The 21,622-nt window shown below is 48.4% G+C and overlaps 2 protein-coding genes across 6 annotated transcripts; both read left to right on the top strand.

Annotated features, from left to right (window-relative positions):
- The first annotated feature begins 496 nt into the window (after positions 1–496).
- On the top strand, positions 497–13,499 carry LOC134057562 (hypoxia up-regulated protein 1). Of its 3 annotated transcripts, XM_062514534.1 has the most exons (24): positions 497–606; positions 789–882; positions 1,694–1,772; positions 1,979–2,133; positions 2,229–2,305; positions 3,152–3,333; positions 3,893–4,008; positions 4,787–4,970; positions 5,375–5,509; positions 6,411–6,493; positions 6,592–6,724; positions 7,032–7,219; positions 7,365–7,503; positions 7,606–7,666; positions 7,979–8,061; positions 8,211–8,399; positions 8,555–8,751; positions 8,923–9,010; positions 9,526–9,648; positions 9,960–10,093; positions 10,398–10,482; positions 10,973–11,225; positions 12,029–12,112; positions 12,595–13,499. In XM_062514534.1, exons 1-24 carry the CDS (start codon positions 534–536, stop codon positions 12,651–12,653), a joined length of 2,994 nt encoding a protein of 997 aa, XP_062370518.1. In that variant the 5' UTR covers positions 497–533; the 3' UTR covers positions 12,654–13,499. The 3 variants fall into 3 exon arrangements, with proteins under 3 accessions (XP_062370518.1, XP_062370519.1, XP_062370520.1); XM_062514535.1 differs by lacking the exons at positions 6,411–6,493; positions 6,592–6,724; XM_062514536.1 differs by lacking the exons at positions 12,029–12,112; positions 12,595–13,499 and having other exon boundaries at positions 10,918–11,134.
- Positions 13,500–13,727: 228 nt separating this feature from the next.
- On the top strand, positions 13,728–21,605 carry LOC134057566 (glucose-6-phosphate exchanger SLC37A4-like). Of its 3 annotated transcripts, XM_062514540.1 has the most exons (9): positions 13,728–13,896; positions 13,985–14,217; positions 15,524–15,767; positions 17,031–17,189; positions 17,533–17,618; positions 18,208–18,321; positions 18,605–18,670; positions 19,746–19,884; positions 20,166–21,605. In XM_062514540.1, exons 1-9 carry the CDS (start codon positions 13,749–13,751, stop codon positions 20,330–20,332), a joined length of 1,356 nt encoding a protein of 451 aa, XP_062370524.1. In that variant the 5' UTR covers positions 13,728–13,748; the 3' UTR covers positions 20,333–21,605. The 3 variants fall into 3 exon arrangements, with proteins under 3 accessions (XP_062370524.1, XP_062370525.1, XP_062370526.1); XM_062514541.1 differs by lacking the exon at positions 18,605–18,670; XM_062514542.1 differs by lacking the exon at positions 20,166–21,605 and having other exon boundaries at positions 18,605–18,786; positions 19,746–19,778.
- Positions 21,606–21,622: the final 17 nt, after the last annotated feature.

The raw sequence follows: 21,622 nt of genomic DNA, 5'->3' as shown, positions 1-21,622 counted from the left end.
CTCCGGGACCGGCTGAGTCTACGGGAACCGTGCCGAACCTGAGTAAAGCCAAAAGCGGGGCCGAGCCGAGAGAACGCAGTCCGGGCTGTGGTCCACAGGGCCCGGTCTGGTGGCGGCAGGGCCGTGAGGCGCCTCCTGGCCGCCAGGGGGCGCACGCGGTGCAAGGGGGAGCGCACGTGGCTCGGTTGCCGTGGGGCGCGTGCGCAGGCGCGCGCGTCAAGCCAGCGCGCGCCCGCTCAGGCCGGCCCCCGCGGCCCCCGCCCCCGGTGATCTCGGCCAATGGGGCCGCGGCTCCTGGTCGTGACTGCTTCCGGCTTCCCCCGACGTGGCCCAATGGACGCGAGAGCGCTGCGGGATTGGCGCGCGAGGCCGGCCCCGGCAGCCGCGCCAATGGGCGCGTGCCGCGTGCGGCGGGGGCGGGGCCAGACGGCGGGGCCGCCGCGCCGGGGCTGGTCCGCGCGCCGGGCCGGGCCGAGCCGAGCCGAGTCCAGCCGAGCCTAGCTGAGACGAACCCGGCCGAGTCCCGCCGAGCGATGCCGAGCATGGCGCGGTGGGGCCGCCGGGCGCTGCCCTGGCTGCTTCTCTTCTGCTTCCTGCCTGCCGCAGGTACGTGCGGGACGGTGTGGGGAGGCGGCGGCTCCCCGGGCTCTCCCAGCCCGGGCCGCGACGCCGACGGTGCGGGGAGGAGCGGCCGGTGCTTAAGGGCCAGCCCAGCGCCCTGTTCCGGGCACGGCCTTGTCATGGCCACGGGCACCGGCAGCAGGTTCTCACCGAGGGTTTGTTCCCAGATCCGGTGGCGGTGATGTCGGTGGATGTGGGCAGCGAGTCGATGAAGATCGCCATCGTGAAGCCTGGGGTGCCCATGGAGATCGTCCTGAACAAGTGAGCGGCGGTTCCAGCGCTGCCGTGGGAGGGGTCCCGGGGGTCCGGTCTGTCCTGCCGCGCTTGGAGCCCCCACCAGCTCCGGCAGCGGAGAGAAAGTGAGGGCGGCTGGGACTCGGCTATCCCTGTTCCTCTGCTGCCAGAGGAAGGCTCCCATCCTCCCACGCAGGCTTGTGCCTCAGTCTTGCCCCAGGTGGACAGCTGCAGGGCAGTTTGTTAATTCACCTTTAAGTTTGGGTGCGCTTTGAGTACCTTTGGAGGGAGTGCTGAAAGCCCAGTGGCTAAGGACACGCTGTGGTGCAAACCCAGAAGGGCACCCAGTTCCCACTTGTCCCCTTATTCTCCCACAAGAGAGCCCAGAGCCACGTTTGTTTTGCTGCAGTTCAAAGCCCGCACTTGTAAATCAGGTAAATCTCTTGCATTCAGCTGATGCTGCAGCCCATCCTCAAGCCACTGAGTAAAGAATCTGCAGGTGAGAGAGCACATATGATCAGGAACATCCTCAGTTTCTGGATTCTGGAGATTGCAAGGAGATTTCTCACCCACCTCCCTGAAGTTTGGCGGTCACAGATAGAATGAGGGAACCATCTTGCCTTGCTTATGGATGGAGGAAAGCAAAAATAATCTCATCAAAACACTAAGTGGGGGAGGGGGCTTCTCTGGTGGCCCTTCAACTGAGTAGAGGTTGGTCTCCCTCTACAATCACCTTCCCTAGTCTTTCTGGAATGGGAGCAGCATCCTTCTTCACTGGAGACTGGAATGTTCACACCTGTTTCCAGTGGTTTATTCCTCTCTCTCTCTCTCTCCTCAGGGAGTCGCGAAGGAAAACACCCGTGGCCGTTTCCTTGAAGGAGAACGAGCGTCTCTTTGGTGACAGCGCGCTGGGGATGGTAAGAGTTCCTGTTTGCAGAATACGGGTATCCCACGTTGTGATAAATGTCTGAGACAGTGTTTTATTGATTTATTTGCTCTGTGTAGTGGCTTTGTGCTCCTACTTCCATAGCAAGAGTTGTTCCCCACGTAGTCTGGGAGGGGTTGCTTTGAGAACAGCATAACTGAAGGATTGTAAGTGGGTGATATGGTTCTTTTTCTGCAGTCCATAAGGACACCCAAGGTGGCATTCCGATACTTCCAGGATCTGCTGGGTAAGCGGATCAATAATCCCCACGTGGCACTGTACCAGTCCCGATTCCCAGAGCATGAGCTGGTGAAGGATGAGACAAGACAGACTGTTATCTTCAAGCTGTCCCCGTAAGTGGTTGCTCTTAGGTTCTTTGTGGGATGGATTTCTGCTGCCAGGCTTCTCCAGCTCACTGTTGATGCCATCGTTTTCTTTCCCATTGTAGAACGATACAGTATTCTCCTGAGGAGATGCTGGGGATGGTCCTGAACTATTCACGTGGTCTGGCTGAGGAATTTGCAGGTTGGAAGGATTTAGCTGTTTTTTGTCTGTATGTGTTCATACACTATAGGATTGGAGTAGAAACTGACCAAAAGTGTTCGGAAACTCAGGTTTTTTAGAAACAGGATATTGGTTCTCTCCAGCTATAGGCTGTAAGCAAGACTTAGCAGCTATCCAGTTATCATTTGTTTCTAATATGATGCAAGTTTGGGATCTTAATCTTACTCTTGGGGCAGACACCCCATTTACCACCGAGCCTTGCAAAGAAGGCACCTTACAGGCAGTCTCTGGAGAAAAGTTGCGATGTTTTCTTTCTTATATGTGTGATCAGAATAGAGGCACATGGGAAGTGGCTGCAGGGGAGAGTAGAAATGGTTCTGTGAAGGCTGTGCTGTAGCTGTTTTGGATGGAAACTTGCTGTTGGAGCTGAACGAAAAGAGCAAAAATGGCACTTTCCTGTGAAACTTGCTAACAGAGAAGAGGCTGTCATGCATATTTCATGCTGAGTTGCTAGTGAAGTACCATAGTAATGAAAAGCAGGTAAATTACTAGGAGGCTTTGTCATGTGGTCAGTGACACTACAGCCAGTCCAAGGACTTTTTACTGGAGAGTGATTATGATCAATATTAAGGCTCCATGAAGATCATATTTGCTGAAATGGAAGGCTACCTAGAGCATTTGAAAGTATCCTGACACATGAAAGAGAGGTCAGTAGACTTGTGGCTTTGTGTGAGTATGCTAGGTCTGCTTGGTTTCAGCAGGATACAGAGATTCGTCCTTAGGGATCCTGGCTGCTGCTGCAGGGTTGCATTCTGTGAGTCTTTGCATGTGGCTACACTGATGCAGAGTTCCCTGCAACTGTTTCAGAGCAGCCCATCAAAGATGCAGTGATCACAGTTCCTGCATACTTCAACCAAGCAGAGAGGAGAGCAGTTCTGCACGCTGCCCGCATGGCTGACCTCAAGGTGCTGCAGCTGATCAACGACAACACGGCTGTAGCATTGAACTATGGGGTTTTTAGGAGGAAAGACATCAATGCCACGGCACAGGTAGGTGCATTTGGGAGATGCAGAGTGTCCTGCCAAGTTGTGTCCATGCAGGGGAGAAAATGCTGCAGAAAGAATCCAAAGAACTGAAAGTGGACTTTGCTGATCAAGCAGTCTCCTTTGTTTTCATGTGTTCATTGCTCGTCTTGTGACAAAAACATTAAACCCTGTGTGTGTGTATGGTGAAGCCTGAAAGCTGCTTGAGTGATGGCAGGTACTGGGAGTTCCTGTTTTGTAAACCTGTATTTGTTCCTTGCCCATCAGCTGGGGAAAATAACAGCAGCAATTACTTGAAGTATTGGAACATTGACTCCGAACTACTTGATTTTCCTGAGGCTGAAGAAAGAGCAAAAATTTGGGTTTTGAACTGTGAAATAGATTAGAAGTTTTCTTGTCTCTTGTCAGACATGACCCTGAACATCACCCGTGTTTGGTCAAAATACGAGTCCTGCCTTAGGGTATAAAGTCAGTCCAGGGAGTGGATAGTTGTGAAAGGGTACTTTCCTTATTTGTGGGGGATATCTAAATGTTTCTGCTTCACAGTCCCAACTTTCTTTTCCAGAATATCATGTTTTATGACATGGGAGCAGGGAGCACTGTTTGTACTATTGTTACATATCAGACAGTGAAAACTAAGGACTCGGGAACCCAACCTCAATTACAGATCCAAGGCATTGGGTAAGAATTCCACACAAGTTGCACAAATCCCACAGATCTCAGGAAAGAAACCATTTCTTTCACAATCTCTTAATCATGTAGAATTTTGCAGTAAGATTTCGGTACAGTAATTTGGATGGCTGAGGGAGAAACATTTCGAGCAAGAAGGCTCCAGTTGGGAACAATTTTAGTGTTGCTGTCATTTGCAGAAGGTAACTGAGAACTTCCAGGAGCCTAGGAGGGAATCAGTGTACTTAGTTTGCTTTAGGCTTTGCCTTTGATAATCTCAAGCCATCCATGTAAGCCTATTCCATTTCATGTGATCTTATAGAGCATTATCAGTTGGAAAAAGAGAAACGCATTTCTAGAGAGGAATGGAAATGCAGTGTACTTAATGCATTGCCAGATAAAGGGGGTGCTGTGCATACCCAGCCCAGCAATTTTAACTCCAAAACATTTATTTTGCTGGTTTTAAGAAAATGCCTGGGACCTGATACAGTTGTCCTTTGGCTTCTCAGCTGTTCAACATGCTTGGCAATAGGGCATTTACCTGTAATATAATGAACTTTCCTGTTGAAAGGCTTTTGTGGTGGTTAATCTCTTATTTCTACCTTTCTTTCTTCCATTTTAATATGTTATTCTGGGGACAATTTTTGTTCTGTCACAATCATCACAGCTGATAGTACTGCAACTACTTTTGACCACTTGCTGCTCTGCGTATTTGTGGAATAATGCATGAAATTTGTTTGTATTTCAATTCGGTTTTGGTTATTACACCTCTGTTCATTCTCTTGCTCAGGTTTGACCGTACTCTTGGTGGTTTAGTGATGGAGCTTCGTCTCCGGGACTACTTGGCCAAACTCTTTAATGAGCAGCACCCTTCAAAAGATGTCCAGAAGAACCCTCGGGCCATGGCCAAGCTGCTGAAGGAGGCCAACCGTGTGAAAACTGTGCTGAGCGCGAATGCCGACCACGTGGCGCAGGTCTGGCCTTGGGCTGGGGGCTCCTCTATTTTCTGGGCTCCGTGTGGGGTGGGTTAAGGCCTGGTGCAAGGGGACACTGTCCCTCTGCAGTGCAGGTCTGCTAGGAGCATCGCACCCGGTGCTCCCTCTCCGCTTGTGCCCGCTTGGTAGCACCGGTGGTTGAGTGGATTGAGGAAGAGTTACTCGTGTCAAGTGTGTTAAATAAACTTTCACTGAGAGAAGCTGTCTGTTACACCCATGTTCCATCCTCTCATCACCTTAGCAGTGGTAGGGTTCAGAAGAGTGTGGTCAGGTCTGTTATGTGTTACAAAAGCCAGAACTTTTTGCACACTGGGCAAAGATTTTGCTTGGAAAATGCTCCACAATTAATTTCAATCTGACTTTTTTTTTTTTTTCCTGGACAGATTGAGGGACTACTGGATGACATAGACTTCAAAGCCAAGGTCTCAAGGCAAGAATTTGAGGATTTGTGCTCTGACTTGTTCAAGCGTGTCCCAGGACCCGTGCAGCAGGCTCTGAGTAGCGCAGCGATGAACATGGTGTGTTTAAGAAAATGCATTACCAAGCCTGAAGCTTCTGTGTGTGGAGCTGCTGCCACATCATGATTGAGGCATCAGTGGTTGTGTTATCAGGACTGTTAGGAGGTAGATGCCTGCTATTGTGACAATGTTGTTGGTGCTACAAAGAGTTTGCCTGCTGCAGTGTCAAGCAGGAGTGTGTCACACTTCCCCTGCACTATCCACCAGAAATTAGGGACTTGGAAGAGGGGCTTCTCTGTCTTAAAACACTTTACTCTTGTGCCTTAGGTTTGAAATAATGATGTTTCCTCTTTTTGTCTTGGATACTGGTTCTGGTCTCACTCCCAAAGTTTTAACTGAATGAGCCTGGAAATCGAATTATGGGTTTTCAGGCTTCTCCTCTGCACAATCCCTAAAGGGAGCCCTGTTATGGGCTGCAGTTGTACCAAACCTGAGGCAGTCCTTTGGAGGGAGTCACTGCAGGTTAAATGCTCGCTTTCCAGGGTGCCAGAGCTCTTGAGCATCTTTGGGCTCTGATACTCAATTCAAGACACTGAGTTACCTCTTAGAGTCTGGATTTCTGTCTGCTCAGATCCAACCAGGTCTTGGAGTCACCGTCTCCTGTGACACTGAACTATAGTTTGTCTAATTTTGAATCAAGAGACATGTTTCAGGGGCTTGAAGCCACGGTCATGTTGTCACTGTTGGACAGACCTGTCCCCAGTTGCCTCCTTGTTGGCATGGCTGATATCCATCTGAGGTCTGTTGGGCACTGGCCTGCACGGGGACAGGAAGATGTAGTGTGGGTGTTCTTAGAGCACCATGTCAGCACGTGGTGACCGGGGAAGGAACGTAAGGAAGCCCTGGACTTAGCTTTCCAAAATTGCTTTCTTAAGACAAGGTGACTGTTTCCAATCCCTAGGATGGAATTGACCAGGTGATTCTAGTTGGCGGTGCCACACGGGTCCCCAAAGTGCAGGAGGTTTTGCTGAAAGCTGTGGGCAAGTGAGTATGTGAGGTCCCCTTCTAGTCTGTCTCCCATTGACAAGCTGCTGTTTATACAGAGGCTGCAAACTTCATGTCTGTTGCTTTTCGCTTCATAGAGAGGAGCTGGGCAAGAATATCAATGCTGATGAGGCTGCTGCTATGGGTGCAGTCTACCAGGCAGCTGCTCTGAGCAAAGCCTTTAAGGTGAAGCCCTTCATTGTTCGGGATGCTGCTGTGTTTCCTATCCAGGTAACTTCTGGTTTTCCTTCTCTTGTGCAGGGTATGGGGCTGTGCTGGGAGAAGCAATCCAGGTTGGAACCTCTCAGCTCCCTTTGAGTATGAAAGCTCTGGAGATCTTTCTGCCAATCTAAAGAAAGCAGAAGGAAGTCTTCTTTATAATAGAAATGCAGTATCCAAGGAGCCAGGCATATGCAAATACCAGTTGAGGAATATTTGCCTGCCCCCAGCTTTTGCAAGAGTCAGAGCAGCTGAACACTGCTGATGTGAGATGCCACAGTTTGCAGTTGCTGAGTCTTATTTTCTGTTTGTGATGCAGGTGGAGTTTACTCGTGAAGTTGAGGAGGATGATAAATCCAGGAGTTTAAAGCATAACAAGAGGATTTTGTTCCAGCGCATGGCGCCCTATCCCCAGCGCAAAGTAATCACTTTCAACCGCTACACAGATGACTTTGAGTTCTATGTCAACTATGGAGATCTAACATTCCTCAACGAGGATGACCTGCAGTGAGTTGATCCCAGCACCCAAGCTGGCAGCTCTGTGGCTTTTTGCAGTTGCCCATTGCCACCAGCATGAGTGAGAGCAGGGATTGGCTGTTCAGCAGAACTATTATCCTGAGTTCTCTCTCTGCTTTTGTCTTTGTGTCATCAGAGTTTTTGGTTCTCTCAATCTCACTACGGTGAGGCTAAAGGGAGTTGGGGACAGTTTCAAGAAGCACTCAGATTATGAATCCAAAGGCATCAAAGCACACTTCAACATGGATGAGAGTGGTGTACTGAGTCTGGACCGGGTAAGCACCACCCATTGGGATGGTTGTCAGCTGATATATTTTTCATTTCTGTCCCTCTCTCTGGTCCCTACTCAAAACTAATCTTGAGCTTCTGTTTCTAAGGTGGAGTCGGTGTTTGAGACCTTGGTGGAAGACAAGCAGGAGGAGGAGTCAACACTGACAAGTAAATTTGATAAACACTGACAAGGAACTTTGATACTCATACTGACTGTTTTGTTGCCTGGGATGACTACAAGTGTTGTGTTTCTTTGGTTTTGAGGTGTGGAGGTTACACAGTCAGGCTGTATGTGTGGCTGTCTGTGTGCTGTCAAAGGACACAGAGGGAGGTTGGAGAAGTATGAGTCTGGAGTGTGTGAAGTTCACCTACACCACCAGGGGAGCCCCTTTGTGTTTGCTGCAGTTGTGAATGAGAGCTGAAGATGACTTTCTTCCTACGGATACATAACATACTGAATTTTTTGTCTCCCATCAACAGAACTTGGAAACACTATCTCAAGCCTGTTTGGGGGTGGTGGGCCTACACCAGAGACTGGAGAGAACCTGACAGACTCAGTTCAGGTGAGCCCCAGGGTGACTGCTAGTGGAAAGAAGCCCTTTTGTCTTGCTGTGGAAATTATGTAGAATTACCTGTTCTGTGAAACATTGCATGGAGTTTCCACATTTAAAACATTGTTTTGCTTTCCCCTTTACTTGCTTGTGATGACCAGGAAGAGGAAGAGAGCCTAGCAGAATCAGGTAAAGAAGAGCAGGGGGAGAAACAAGAGCAGAAAAGCCGTATTGTAGATGCTGGTGAAGAGCAGGAACAAGAGAAACAGCAGTCTTCAGGTAAAGCAGAAACAGCCTCTCCCAAAGTAGAGTCACAGAGAAAGGAAGAAGGCGAGAAATTGGAGCCTCAGGTGGGTATCAGATTGAAGTAATGGGACTGGTTTTAGTACCTAAGAAATAGTATTTCCTCAGTGTAATTCTCCCCTCTCTGAAGTGCCCTACCTTTGAAAAAAGTTGCAGAATCTGAAAATCTGTTGCCTTGCTTGAGAACATATTTGTGTTACAGGGTCCCAAAGGAAATAGAGAAACTGCAAAAGAGGAAGAACTGTCCAAAAGTTCTGGTGACAGCACAGCTACCAAAACAGAGGAAGAGAAGATCAAAGCACCCAAGAAGCAGAAGCTTGTCCATGAGATCACCATGGAGCTGGATGTAAATGATGTGCCTGACCTGGAGGAAGATGAACTGAAGAGCTCGATGAAAAGGTAGGTTTGAAATGACTCTATTAAATTAGAATTCTAGATAAAGGAAGTAAATTGATTTGGAATGCTGGTGGCTCGCACAGAGTGCTGCTGACCTCAGAAGCCAGTGTGTGTGATGTGCTGCTCAACCAAAAGCACTTGCTACCTTTGATTTCTGTTCTCTTTGTATATTAGACTCCAAGACTTGACTGTCAGAGATCTAGAGAAACAGGAAAGAGAAAAATCAGCCAACAGCTTGGAGTCATTCATCTTTGAGACCCAGGTAGGAGAGTGAGACAAAGAAATGCGAATCCAGGAGAGCAGTACAAGTGTTTTGCACAGCTTTTGGCGGATCTGAGTGCAGGGGAGTTCTTTGAGCTGGGGAAGCTGATTTGAAGAGCCCATGTTTTGTCTTTCAGTCACTTTTTCTAATGCTATTAGGCTTTCCAGGCCCATGCTTCCTTAATACAAAATGAAGCTTCCCTTCAGCATGTCTAACACTTTGAACAATTGCCCCCAGACTATAAAGAAACTACAGTTTCTCAGGAACTGTTGTGCAGAAGAAGCAACTAGGGTTAAGTGTGCGTGAAATTATGACTGTTACAATGTTACCACGATGGGATGTGGGTATATCTATACCTGGTGCATTACCACTGTGCTCCTGGCAATGCTAGGAGCATAGCTCAGGTTTGGGCGGGTGTAGTCAGCACCCCAGCCTGGTTGCAAGCGAGTGCTCTGGTTGTTTTATGCTTCCAGGCTCAGTGGTGTTTGACCAGAGTGCTTGCTCTGTTATTTTAGGACAAGCTTTACCAGGAGGAGTATCAGTTTGTCTCAACAGAGGAGCAGAGAGAAGAAATTTCCAAAAAGCTTAGTGAAGCTTCCAGTTGGATGGAGGAGGAGGGCTATGCAGCTGCTACAAAGGTATTGCTGTGTGCAGTCAGGATACCAGTCAGCTGTTACTGCCGTGGAGGTGACCACAGAGGCTGACAGAGCCTTTGGAAATCGGGTTCTTGAGAGTTTCTTGCTTCCTCAGTGCATTATGCACAGAACAAAATAAGAAGTTGTCCCAGCCACTGATGTTTCTACAAGAGTATCAGCAGGAGCCTGTTGACTGAAAGCTTAATCATGTGGCTCTTTTGAGTGAAAAACAAATACAATTGTAACTTCTGAAGTTGCCAGTGTTAGACAACAGTCAAACTAACTGTCTCTGTTCTCCTCTCCCCCATTTTCAGGAGCTAAAAGACAAGCTTTCTGAGCTGAAAAAACTTTGTAGGAACCTTTTCTTCCGCGTTGAGGAAAGGAGGAAGTGGCCAGAACGCCTGGCTGCTCTGGAAAGTCTGCTCAATCACTCCACCATCTTTCTCAGGTAAGGGCAGGCTTTTGGGAAGGAATGTCGTGCAGCTGGTCATGTAGGAGCTGCCAGCAGTAGGAGACCAGAGCGAGTGTGAAAGTCAGTGGCACTTCCTGAGAAAAGGTGAACAGGGCCCTGTTCCCTGGTGTCCTGCTCTGCAGGACCTTTGAACAGGTACACACGAGCTCTGTCAAAAATGGGGGGCAGGAAGGGTCCAGCATGGTTGTTGTGATGTTTTTTTGTTACTGGAGCTGTAACCACAGAGTTGCCAAAGTGAAGTCAGCTTGGCTTAACAAAAATAAGCTTTCTTATCTACAAGGGGAGCCCGAATGATTCCAGAGTCTGACCAGATATTCACAGAAGTGGAACTGAGTACGCTGGAAAAAGCCATCAATGAAACAACGGTACTGAAGGATGGAGTGATGCTGGGGGAGGGTGGAGTGGCAGTTTGGGTTATTTCCTATACTTTCACTCAGGGTCATGCACTACAATGTGCATGTTTTGTTTTTGTGCCACCAGCAAACCTTTTGTGTCTTTCAGTGTTTCCTAATGCCCAGCCTGACCCCATTGTGTCTTTTGGGGGGGGGGGGGGGGGGGGTAGAAATTGTGGTTCCTGTGTTGCATGTGGAATTGTCTCCAGGGTGGGGGTGGAGCCCAGTGATCTGACTGCGCTGGGTTTTTAAAGGCAGACACTGGGTTTTGTTTCACTTTGTCCTATGTTTTGGTAACTGAGAGGTTGGTGGAAATGTAGCAGTGGAAGGTGGAAATGGTGGAAGAGAGCTGTCCTGAGTAAAGCAGACTAGCCAGGGGCAGTGACTTTGAGATACTGTGATATACAGCAGTTCCTGGAACCCAGAAGCATTCCAAAAGCACCTCTTCCCTCGCGTCCCACAGATTTGGAAAAATGAGACAGTGGCTGAACAGAACAAGCTTACTCCTGCTGAGAAACCTGTGCTGCTCTCTAAAGATATAGAGTTCAGAATAGCAGCCCTGGACAGGGAAGTGCAGTATCTCCTGAATAAAGCCAAGTTTGCAAAACCCAAACCCAAAAGGGAGAAGAACGCCACAAGAACTGATTCAGGCAAGAATACCACGGCAGCCCCTGAGACTGAGAATACTATCCCTCCCACGGAGGGGAAACAAGAAGGTACGTGGTAGGCTTGAAGCATGTATGTAACTACCTATTATATAATTACCACATGTAGCACATGGTGTTTCTCTTGATTGGACGGGAGCAAAAAAAGGGAGGGCACTAGTTAACTGTGAGATTAAGTGAGTTTGCTCTTTAATTTTCAAGGACAGCTGGGAAAATCTATGTATTGCAGTGCCCTCCCCCCCCCCCCAATTTGTATGGATTTTTTTCTGAAGAAATTGTTTATGAATTTCCCAGGAATGTCAGTACCTGTCTTGCTGGCTTGTTTGCTTCTAGGAAAGAGAAGATACTGACTGCACTTCAGTGTACTGAACCTGTCCTAGATCAGTGGGTAGAATGAATTGTTGATGAGAAAGGTTTGTGGTCTAGATGGACCCCAGGTGAAAAAAAAACATCTCTTGGGGTACTAGGACTTAACAGGTTTTTTGAACTTTTTTAAGATCATCGGGTCCCAAGTGCCCTGGTCCTTTTAAATCTGGAGTGCTGTTTGTCAGCATTCCTGATGGTTCCTCTGGTCTGAGCAAGGGATCCCACTCACAGTCACAGCTCCAAAGGTCATCTGCCTGTGCAACCAGTTAGTTTCCAGGGCTTCTGAGGACATAAAGCCTGGCACTCAGAGGGGAATACAGAGCAGTTTTGTGGTGCTTCTCTTGAGTGTTGTACAGAGATCTGCTGTGAGATTGAGCTGAGGCACCACAGCTGGATGGTTTAACCTCACCTTTACTTGCCTAATCTCTTCGCACCTCGTCTCCTGTGTGTTCTCCCTCGACTTTTGTTTCTTTCTGCTTTAAACATAGACAAAATGGAGGATTCTGATCCAGCCAAGGAACCTCCCACAGCTGAGAAAGCAGCAATAGATGATAAGCCTGAATCAGACTCCGGTGGGTAAATGCTTTGTTAGTGATCTGGAGCTTGGGAGCTGCAATTGCAAGGTGTCTGGGGGCTCCTTTGCAGATTTTTTAGCTGTAAGAGGTAGTATGATGGTAGAACCCCTGACTGCTGAACCATTGTTAATTCTGCAAACAGGAAGACAAAATTTGGTTCCTTGCTGTTCCTACATTTCTGTTGTTCAGAGTGGAATACTTATGCAGCACTGCTGTTTTGTGCCCCTGTCCCTGCAGTTTGCAGCCACTGCCATGGCTGTGAGATGGGCTCTGCCTGAGAGCTGCTGTGCTGCTCCTGCTCTTAACAGGGGCAGAGAGTTCATGTCTTCAGCTCCACAGAGCTGAGTATCACCCCCCGAAACCTCTGTACCATGGACTATAAGTCTTGTGACAAATTGTGCAAATGTCAGACTCTCAGTGCTGCTTTGCATGCTGTGAAAACCACTGCAGTGTGAAACTGAGTTTGCTTCATTACACAGGGTCCAAGAAAGAGAAGGCAGAAGCTGGAGGAGAAAGCAGGAAAAATGATGAATTGTAACACCCTGAAATCCCACGAGTGTCAGCATCTATTTATTCATAGTTACGTTTTTGTTTTTCTTATGGACTTGGTTAGTCATGATGTAAATGGAACACAACAGGAGTCTGACAACACAATGGGATAGAGATGTAAATTTTTTTTGTTCTTTCTGTGGATATTGACTCTACTAACTTAGTGAATTGTTTTTTGTTTTTCTTCTACTATGTGTGGCAGACTGCCCACCAAGAATTGTCTCTGTTTCCGTACAGAAGTCACCAAAGTGACTTTCCTATGGGGAGAAAGTAGTAAAGTAACTGGAAGTAACTTGGAACATAAACTCTGCGCCCCACCTCTTGTGGATATGATTGCGGAGGGATATAGACCTGAAGTACTGTTGTTTCTGCATATGAGGCACTGGCTTAGAGCAAATGTGTGATTTCAGCTGGTGGGAGGTGTAGTAATACTTGTATTCATGGGAAGGTGGAACAAAAGTGGGAAGGCAGATAATCTGTGCTTTGAGATATGGCTGTGCCTGTTTTCCGTAGGCTGTTTGTTAAAACTGTCTGTGCTCTGTAGCAGAGTCCAAAAACCTTGAAGTGAGACTTTACAAAACTGTTTACAGTTTTAAAAGTTCAGAAAAGGCAACATTGAACGCAGAGGCGAGGGAAAGATGGGCCGCGTTGGCACATCCTGTAGTCAGTCACAGGGACAGCAATATGGATCAAACAACCCAACCTGGAAAGTCTAATGGCAACTGCCTTCCTTCCTCGGTATTTTGTGCACTTGGACCGACATAATCATGGGATTGTCCCTGGCCGTGACCTCCTGCCTGCTCGGACCGTCTCTGCTGCTGCCACACACACGGGGGGGGGGGGGGGGTCCGACGGCTGCGAATGTGCATCTGACATTGTTCTCCATTCCGGCCTCTTCAACCAAAAATAAATATGCCACTTCCTGACAGGCGGGGCCGAGCGGTGCCGCGGGGGCGGGGCCGTGGGCCGGGCTCGGGGCGGGGCCGTGGGCCGGGCTCGGGGCGGGGCCGTGGGCCGGGCTCGGGGCGGGGCCGTGCCCCCCCGCACGGGGGGAGCTCGGCGGTCCCGCGGGGAGCGCGGCGCCATGGCGGCCGGCGGCTACGGGCGGTACCGGGCCCTCATCTTCGCGGCCATGTTCGTGGGGTACACGCTGTATTACTTCAACCGCAAAACCTTCTCGTTTGTCATGCCCGCCGTCATGGCCGAGGTGCCGCTGGGGAAGGACGAGCTGGGTGAGTGTGGGTCCCGGGACGCTCGCTCCGCCGGCCCGGAGTCGGCCGTTCCCTGCGCTGAGGCGGCCCCGGGCTCTGTCCGCTGCAGGTCTCATCACCAGCAGCCAGTCTGCAGCCTACGCCATCAGCAAGTTCGTCAGCGGCGTCCTTTCGGACCAGATGAGCGCCCGCTGGCTCTTCTCCTCTGGCCTCCTCATGGTAGGCTTGGTCAACGTGGTTTTCTCCTGGAGCTCCACCGTCGTGGCTTTCGCTGGGCTCTGGTTCCTCAACGGGCTGGCCCAGGGGCTGGGCTGGCCGCCCTGCGGGAAGATCCTGCGGAAGGTCAGTGCTGGGAAAGGTGGGGGAACTGGCCACTGCTCTATTGACCTGTCCTGGCATCAGGGCTGTGTAGGTGCTTGCTCAGAATCCGGAGAGACTTGCAGCTTTTATCACTCCCTTTCCAGCCAAAGTGGTCTAGAGGACTATCTGCATTCTGCTGCCTGTGGAACAAGTTTCTGTGCACGGGGCTTTGCTTATTCCAGCAAAGATTCAGTCTTAGCCCTTGCCCCTGTGTGCCTCGAGTGTTGCTCGCTTTGGTGAGTAACATCTCTTGGTAGCAGAGTTGTGCCCCGTAGAGACAGGCTTTGTCAGAATTAAGTATTTTAGGCGTGGACCACAAGACTGCTTGTCTCTGCTGCTGCAGGTCAGGGTTTGCTGTGGGTCAAGGGGCAGTGAGCACAGTTCCTTCCATCTACATGCTTGGGCGGCTTGGGAATGCCAAATCACAGGTGGTTCAGTTAGAAAACTGGGTAAGATGGAAGAACACCGTGAGATGAGGCTCTAAGCTGTATGTACTTGGGGTTTGTGACAATCTAAAAGGACCAGATTGATTTCTCCCTAGGACAGAAGGAAAGGAGGTTGGTTAGCTTTATGCTGATCCCTCATGGAAGATGTAAAATCCAGGAATGCATGTACTGCATGTACTTGTGGGGTGGGGTGGGGAAGAGATAAACAAATTTTATTGCCCTTTTCTGAGGCATCTAGCCTCCCCTAACTGACAATGAAAGGGCTGTTCAGGACACTTGAATGCACAGAAAAGAAGGGCCCAAATATCAGCCATGGTGTTTTCTGAAGATGTTCATGAATGTAGATCTAAGACATTTTCCTTCTGACAAGAACCACCCAAATGGTTCTGGCTCTGAGTGCTCATTGCAATGCAGAGTTCATCATGTCTGATATTTAATGCAACAGCGAGTCCTAAAGTTACCCTGTGACTCTCTGCCTATCCATCCAAGTTCCTGGGCCAGCAGACCTCTCCACGAGGACGCTGTTCCTAGCAAGTGAGTACACAAAACCACGTGCTCTTAAACTTACCTCTCCTGCCCTAAGTCTCAGTTTCATGGCCTGTAAATGGAAATAACTTTGGGCTGGCTCGCAGTGTGAGCACCTGTCAAGCTCTTATGGCTGACACTTGAGTAACACTTGGAGTTCCCTGCATGACTAAAGTAGCCAGGTGTGGGTGTTCCCTCTACTTGCTTTTAGAGTTCTGTGTCTGAATTGCCCCAGCCCCACATCATTGGCCTCAAGGGAGGGTTTTCAGGTGTGCTGTCACTCTCTTACACCTCATGCTGTTTTTCTTGTTGCACAGTGGTTTGAGCCTTCCCAATTTGGGACTTGGTGGGCAATCCTGTCTACAAGCATGAACTTGGCTGGAGGCTTAGGCCCCATTGTTGCTGCTCTTGTGTCTATGAATTACGACTGGCGCAAGACTTTGTCCTTCTCTGGCTTCACCTGCATGGTTGTCTCTTTTGTTTGCCTTGTCCTGATTAAAAATGAGCCGTCGGATGTTGGGCTGCCCAGCATTGAACAAGGAGCCAAGAAAGGGAAGAAAGGTGAGCACGTGACTTCAGTGCAAGCAGGCAGCTGCAGGAGAAGACGCAGTGCCTTCTGTCTGTATTCTGGTACAGATGTGTCACTCTCAGCATACTGACACCCCCATCCTCCCCAATTTCTGAAGTCACAGTTTGGCAGGCCTGTGGTAATGAGTTGATTTTGGCAGCTTTATTCTGGTAATTGAAGGTAGAAATGGTATCAACCAAGGCCCACTGTGATCTTGTGGGAAGGGACTGGTGTAGGGATTACTGAGACTGTGACAGAGCAGGGGAAAAGCCTGCTGTTAGCTTTCTGTTAGCCTTGCTCCTTAGCCTGCCAGCAGACACCTATGTGTTGCTGAAATGATCATGACTGGCTCTCCCAATATATGTCATATCTTCCTGCTACCAGCATCCCTGTTTTCTTGGATCTTTATGTGCTCAGACTGTGAATGCAGGGTGGTGGGGTGATGGAGAGAGAAAAACTACAACAGCAGAGAATGCTTCCTTAAGCCTGACCTTCTGCTCCTCCGCTTTGGCAGCAGACAGGCAGTTCTCCCCTCACCCCACCTTAGGCTCTCTTGACCGCAGCTCATGATGGACTCTGCTCAGTGTTTCTGTCCTAACCTAGGACATCTAGTTAATAAATGTTTGTTCAGACCACTGAGTGTGGCGCTTCTCTGAAAGCAGAACATGTAGATGAGAATTGCAACACAGGTTTTCAGTGGGATTTTAAAGGCTGGTGGAAACTCAGCCTATGTTCTATACTGTGCTATACTGCCTGTGCTGCCAGACTTGACTTCTTTGCATAAGCAAAGAATATTGTTTCCCCAGAGCATTCTCTGGGGAGAGCAAATTTGTTGGTGTTCCTGGAAGACTGATGCAAACATCAAGGTAGCATCTGAAAGCATCTTTGTTTGTGTCTGTGCAGTGGCTTTCACAGGCACAGCTTAAAAACACTCCCAAAAAATCTAGAGGTGATTTTTTCTAACAAACGTTTTGAAGGGTGTACTGGCAACTGCAATACAGAAACTTACTGGGAGTAGTGTTTTGATTATTCTTTTCAGATCTTTAATGAATGTGGGATAAAAATGACGAATCATAAGAGATTCTGAAATCACCAGAACAAGGGGGAGGTAGAGCCATTCACTACCATTCAGCAACTGTGAATACCTCCCTGTGTGGAGATGTTCTCGTGCTTGGATCCTGCCTGCAGAACTGTCTACTGGGCTGCTAGTTGATGTGGTTTGGGCTATAGTAACACTCCTCCCAAACTTCCTACAGGTTCCTCCAGTGACAACAGCACCTTGGCAGAGCTGCTGCTCTCACCATACCTTTGGGTGCTCTCAACAGGCTACCTGGTCGTTTTTGGAGTGAAAACATGCTGTACTGACTGGGGACAGCTCTTCCTGATCCAGGAGAGGGGACAGTCTGTGCTTGTGGGTAAGATGCAAAACTGCATTATTAAGCTCTGGGGCTGCCATCTGGGAGGTGTTGCCCAGAGTTTGCCTGGGTAGAGGCCCTTCCACCTGAGGGACTTGTTTGCCCACCTCCTAGTTGTCTGCTTACACACACATAGGTTTTGAAATAACTCAGTGATGGAGTTACTTGCATGCACCTGCCAGTGCCAGGCATTCCTGAACAGGGATGAGCCAGATGGTTGTGTCCAGCAGAGCTGCTCAAGTGCTGTGTGAGCCTACAGCATTGGGACTGGTCTAAAGTCCACAGCAGCTTTTCTGTTCTGACCAAACTTGATGTGCTGTTCTTTGTGTCATCTTTGTTCTAGGCAGCTCCTACATGAGTGCCTTGGAGATTGGGGGCCTGGTGGGAAGCATTGCTGCTGGATACCTTTCTGATAGAGCAGTAGCAAAAGTAAGTCATGTGCACCCTTGAGCATGATGGGCAGGGGACACAGTGGCAATCAGAGCTTTACTAAGTTGCTCATGCAGGGTGCTGTCCCTGTGAGCACACCGGAGAAACCAACCCCATACTCAGTTCTGCCATGTGCATGGGCACAGCTGCCAGACACTCCAGAAGGTGCTGGGGAGTAGGTGTGCTAATGTTACAGGCTGCAATACGCCTGTCAGATTTGAGGTATTTAATCTGTTAAATTTATTTGCTTTACTGTGGTCTCCAGATTTTCATGTTGAAGAACTGTTTGCTGATAGCTGTCTTCTGGCTGGGAAAAAAAAAAAAACCCACATTAAAATCCAGTGGTGGGATCTGGAACCAGATTCACGGTGGAAGTGGTTGATAACTGAAGTATCGTTCATCACTTTGAGCTTTTGTTTAGCACAGTTTGACTGTGTGCAGCCCTTAAAGCACACTGACAAGGAGTGCCAACAAATGTGCTGTTGTTTTGCCATCCATGTTTCTGACTGGGCTGTGGATGGCGTTAGTCACGACAGGTATAAAAGGTATTTTTATATATATATCTCAGCTTTCCTTCCTTGTGTCACAGGTAGGCCTGTCAAGCTATGGGAATCCTCGGCATGCACTGCTCCTTTCTATGATGGCTGGAATGTGCGTGTCCATGTGTCTCTTTCGGGTCACAGTCACAGCTGACTCTCCCAAGGTAATTCACAGCTAGCCATCAGTTATAGGGTTAGCCCTGGAACAGGGAGGTTTGATGAGAGGGAGCACGATTGTCTTCTTCACCATTCCCAAGGGTTTCTTTTTTTGTGCTTTTTGGAGTAGTGCTGGCTTAGCCTGGCTTGGGGTGCTCCTGCTGTCCTGTTGTTGTGGGCAGCCTGCCTTCCAGGCTTTGCATGAGATGTCACTTGCATCTGCCCTTGCGATTGCTAAATAAATTTTAAAAACTTATTTTCTCCTTTAATTTTTTTCTTCTTCTTCTTCAGGGAAACCACTTCTGGACTGTAGCCTTTCAACCTCTAGCTGATCTTACAGGCCTAAAAGAACATGAGGTTTCTGCTTGCATTTTTTCTCCCTCTGTTTCTTCTTTCCCTGGTCTGCCTTACTCCTATCCTGAGACTGGTTAGCACCTCAGAACTTAGAACCAGGGCCTTGAGAAGAGATTACTGTAAGTTTGGTAAAGGAAACATTTTCTTATAATAATTGGAGTACACTAGCAGACTTAAAAAGTCTAATTATATAACTTTTAAGTTTTATACAGAAGGTTCTGAGGACTTCTGTTCATCAGGTAAAGTGTAGCCAGCTAAGGGGTGTTGTGGGTAAGATCAGAAAGAATGATGCTGCTCTAGAAGATGCATTCTTATTTCACTTCTGGCAAGTATTTTCCTAACTCCTTTCTGTTTCACATCTGCAAAATAAGATGGCACTTACTTCCTCCTGGGGCTTTTGAAATGGTATTTGCAATTGTAAAAGCATGCTGTAATGTGGAGATTTTACTTATCCTTTGTTGTGCAAACAAGAGGCTGATAGTTTTGGGGCAGATAGGTTTGTTAGAGCATAAGCTAACACTGAAGTTCAGACTGTTGGGGATTTTGTGGTTTCTTTTTTTGTTTTGGTGGTTTTTCTTTTTTTTTTTTTTTCTTGGTTTCTCAGTTTAGTAACATTGAGGTTATCAGAAAGAGGTGTCTCACAAATAAACATGCTGTGATCAATCCCATGCATCTAAACTGAGAAAAGCTTTCAGTTGGTAGCTCCAGCATTGTTTATAAAAGCAACCTGATTCACAGTTCTTTCCCATGATTTCACAGGATCATTGCCCCCTTCTCTCCAAAGTTCTGTTTCTCACAAATCAGCACAGGATGTATTACATGGTGTAGGGGGCAGAACTGTGGGAGAGAGGAGAGCTTGCACTGGCTAGCAAGGAGTGGTGGAGATGCAGCTCAGTTTCATGGATGTAGAGTCTCTACAGGCTTGAGCTCTTCTGGCTGCATGCTGGGGAGCTGGTGTCAGCCTGGAAGTGTCAGAACTCCCTGGTACTGTGTATAGAATCTGAGAATTGTCAATGGTTGCTAAGTGACAGTGGTGAGATTCACAGATCCTGTTTCTGATTTTAACTTACTTTGACAGCTGTGGATTCTGACTCTGGGAGCTGTGTTTGGGTTCTCCTCCTATGGGCCGATTGCCTTGTTTGGGGTCATAGCAAACGAAAGTGCCCCTGCCAACCTGTGCGGCACCTCCCATGCCATAGTGGCCCTCATGGCCAACGGTAAGTAACACCCGTTCCCAAAAACGAACAAAACCCATGCACGTTCTTGATGAAGCATGGTCCAGCCCCTGGGTGCCAAGATGCTGATCGTGGGGAGGCACCTAAGGATAGAGATCATGGAGCTGGAAGCCTCAGGGATGCTTTCCTGCTCTGCCCGACAGGTTTTGCATTGTGCTTTAAGTTCAAAACGGGCCTGAGGAATTGTTATATATGCAAAAGCAGGTACTAATAGATAATATGGGAGCGCACAAGTGTTGTTAGCTGTTTGTTTTTCCTTACAGTTGGGGGTTTCCTGGCTGGACTGCCTTTCAGTACAATTGCTAAGCACTACAGCTGGGCCACAGCCTTCTGGGTAGCTGAAGTCACCTGTATTGCTAGCACAGTGGCTTTCTTCTTCCTACGAAACATCCGCACCAAGATGGGCCGGATTTCCAAGAAGGCTGATTGAGGATAAGCTGCTTGGTGGAAAGGATGTTCCCACGCTGACGTGAATGATGCTCATTTTTGTTTAACTGGCCTAGGAATGAGTTTGCCTATTGCAGCAACCTAGATAAAAATGTCTCAACTTCTTATCCAGTGTCAGGTGCCAGAAGGCACAAGGTTCCTGCTACTGATCACTTTTTCCCTCAAGATGTGATAATTCACCTAGTTTACATTTGCGATTATTTTACTGTACCCCTTCCTCACAGCACTGTTAGTGAAGTAAGCGGGCTCTGCAGCCTGTTTTCCCACTGCAAGTGGTCTAAAATGACTGGCTTCAGGTGCGCTTACCTCTAGTGTTGTCATTATTATTTGTCTCGGCCATCAACTGAGACATTAATCAGTTCAGCTTTGCTGCTAAGGGGCCCTGAACCGAGCCTTTGCTGTCTGCATCCGTTCTATCAGGCTGCCATCAGCACAGCAGTCCCAGGTCACTTCACCATGAGCTCTGTGTGTGCTCAGCCACACGACAGCAGATCAGGGAATGGTGACGACTGCAGTCCCGCCTGCTTTGACAGCAGCATGGGGTTAGTCTCTAGGAGTGAAGGAGAGTGTTGCCGCAGACAAGCGGAACAGCAGGACATGCTGCAGCAGGGCTCTCCACACCATTCAGCAAGAACCCTGTTTCCAGGGAATTGATGGTGTTTAGAGAAGGTCCTTCTAAGTGAACTGATCCCACCTGGTGCCATGTCTGTGTGCGGTGTTAATGATTTGCAAGGGAGGCAGCTGCTGCCAAGGCAGCTTGCAGCCAGTGCTCTGCCAGTCAGCTAGGAAAACTATCCCAGCAGCAGGAATTGCAACAGCAGCCACCACCAACCCAAAATTTCTGCAGCTGGATTTTGTAATAACCCACATTTCTAGCATTGGTTTGTATTTTTTCAGTACCAGGTGGGAAGGCTGGTATGGTTTGGTCAAGAGTTGCATCTCATGACTGCAGGCAGGAGCTCAAGCTGCCTCTGAGTCAGCCTTAGCAGTCAGGCCCAGCACCCTGCAATAAGTACACTCAGGTATTTAACCAGGAATTTGCTGAATAGTCTTGTTTTTCCCCAAAAGGAAATAAAGTTATAGGGTCCTGAAAGAGGCAAGTTTAACTCGTGAAGAACCTGCATGCAGGTACTTTGCTGAGTACCTTGGTTGCAAGAGTAGTTAGCTAGCCTTAATTAAAAAAATGGAAGCAAATTACATTTTGTACTTAATTACATGATCTCCTTCTTTATGTGAAATAAAAATGGAGCAGTGTCGCAAGGGCCCTGATTAT

The sequence above is a fragment of the Cinclus cinclus genome, unplaced genomic scaffold, assembly GCF_963662255.1.
Source record: "Cinclus cinclus unplaced genomic scaffold, bCinCin1.1 SCAFFOLD_83, whole genome shotgun sequence".
NCBI lineage: Eukaryota > Metazoa > Chordata > Aves > Passeriformes > Cinclidae > Cinclus > Cinclus cinclus.
Note: the sequence above shows the minus strand (reverse complement) of the source record. Positions and strands in the feature narration are given on the sequence as shown.

Excerpts from the sequence above, each read along its gene's own strand:
- LOC134057562 (XM_062514534.1), top strand. The coding sequence starts at position 534 with ATGCCGAGCATGGCGCGGTGGGGCCGCCGGGCGCTGCCCTGGCTGCTT. Across the intron at positions 4,009-4,786 it reads TTACAGATCCAAGGCATTGG|GTTTGACCGTACTCTTGGTG; the intron begins GTAAGAATTCCA and ends TCTCTTGCTCAG. Across the intron at positions 10,094-10,397 it reads CACTCCACCATCTTTCTCAG|GGGAGCCCGAATGATTCCAG; the intron begins GTAAGGGCAGGC and ends CTTATCTACAAG.
- LOC134057566 (XM_062514540.1), top strand. The coding sequence starts at position 13,749 with ATGGCGGCCGGCGGCTACGGGCGGTACCGGGCCCTCATCTTCGCGGCC. Across the intron at positions 13,897-13,984 it reads GCTGGGGAAGGACGAGCTGG|GTCTCATCACCAGCAGCCAG; the intron begins GTGAGTGTGGGT and ends TGTCCGCTGCAG. Across the intron at positions 18,671-19,745 it reads CAGGCCTAAAAGAACATGAG|CTGTGGATTCTGACTCTGGG; the intron begins GTTTCTGCTTGC and ends TTACTTTGACAG.